The 1,623-nt window shown below is 32.7% G+C and overlaps 1 protein-coding gene across 1 annotated transcript; it reads left to right on the plus strand.

The window, feature by feature from the left end:
• Kpol_457p16 (uncharacterized protein) lies at positions 1–1,623 on the plus strand (the record flags this gene model as incomplete). Its single annotated transcript, XM_001643173.1, has 1 exon — positions 1–1,623. A coding segment is annotated over one exon (1,623 nt), but the record flags the coding sequence as incomplete, so codon positions are not given.

Below are 1,623 nucleotides of genomic sequence, written 5' to 3' on the forward strand. Positions count from 1 at the left end.
ATGGCCCAAACTGATGACGACATTCATATGAAAGAGTTCAACGAACTGCCTACTGAAATCTCAATCAGTGAAGGTGAAACTTCTGGATATATCAGCACAGAATCCAAAATTTCAAGAGCTCTAATAGTTACAGAGCGTTACTTACGCTACTGGTTTAGAATATTTGTCTCTAACTTCCGTAGAGGTCTACTGTTCAAAACTTTGATCTTGTTCAGTATTATTTCACTTCTTTTCATCTTATTTCATCCATCAGGAAGTGTACAATTGCAAAATGTAAATTATCAATATTATTCAGCTATCAACAGTATCCGCTCAATTAAATCGAAAAAAGATTTATTAAATGTTAACATCAGAAATTTATTAAAATATAAACGTTACGAATCTTTACCGTTGACTGATAAAATATTGAACGACGACTATACAAGATATAATATTACTGGCTATGTGTCAAATTTAGACCTGGCAAAACATCTAGCTAATCATAAACCTGAAAAGAAGAAAAACGAGAATGTTCAAAAAGGTGAAATGCTAAGTGAAGGCAACTATCACGAAGGTTACGAAAATATGGTAAGCTGTGATGATTTAGAATATAATAGTTATATCGAATATTCAAATTTTACTAAAATCTTGGAAGATGATCTTATAGAGGCAAGACGTGCTATCATTAAACAAGGTAATAAAGCTTCCAGCGTAGTTAATCCAAAGGACCAACAAGACAAAAAAGAAGAAGATATCATTAATAAGAAATGGTTTAGATTTGGTGCTTCCGCCGTGTGGTTAGAAAAACATCAATGTTTCGTTGTTTACAGCAGAGTTATCTATTCACAATTGGACAGGAGAAATCATCCAAAAACTTCATTTTTAAGGGGTCAAACCTTTGATAAAAATTGGAGAGAAATTAAAGGTAAACGTATTCCATATGATGACGTTACAATACCAACTGATATGATTAATCAAATCGAAAACTTGAGAAATGAATTCGGTGAAACTGATTGTGAAAGTATTAAGAAGAAAAACGGTAAAAATGCTTACGATAAATGTATCACTAATCAGGCAAATGATCGTTTGAAAATAAACAAAGAAATTGAAACCGTTCTTTCCAAATATTATGTCACTTATCCAATCGTTTTTGACCTTCCTTTTGATACTAACGGTGACTTCAAAGGTCCTGAAGATCCTCGTGTTATTAAAAGATCTAACTCAGGCTTTGAAGAACCAATCGTCTTGTTTAACAAACATGACGATTATGAAGGTAAAAGAAGAATGTACGCATTCTTCCCTCATAGAAAGAATGATCCTTTAGTCAAGTTTAAGAGTGATACTTTTGGATTGAGACATAACGAAAAGAATTGGACACCTTTCTTCCATAAGGAATATTACAGAAGTAAGATTTCTCGTGGTTATATTCATTTCATTTATCAATTCATGCCATTCGAAGTTCTAAAATGTAACTTGAATGATGGTTTATGTGAAAAGGTTTTCCAAGCCTCTACCTTGGACTTATCTTCAAAGAACAAACATGATGGTATGAGAGGTGGTACTCAGTTTGTACAATTACCCGCTGAAATTCCAGAAGTTAAAGGAAAACAAATTTGGGTAGGTTTCCCTAAATTGCATATTAAA

This window comes from Vanderwaltozyma polyspora, genomic scaffold (assembly GCF_000150035.1).
Source record: "Vanderwaltozyma polyspora DSM 70294 KpolScaffold457 genomic scaffold, whole genome shotgun sequence".
Lineage (NCBI taxonomy): Eukaryota > Fungi > Ascomycota > Saccharomycetes > Saccharomycetales > Saccharomycetaceae > Vanderwaltozyma > Vanderwaltozyma polyspora.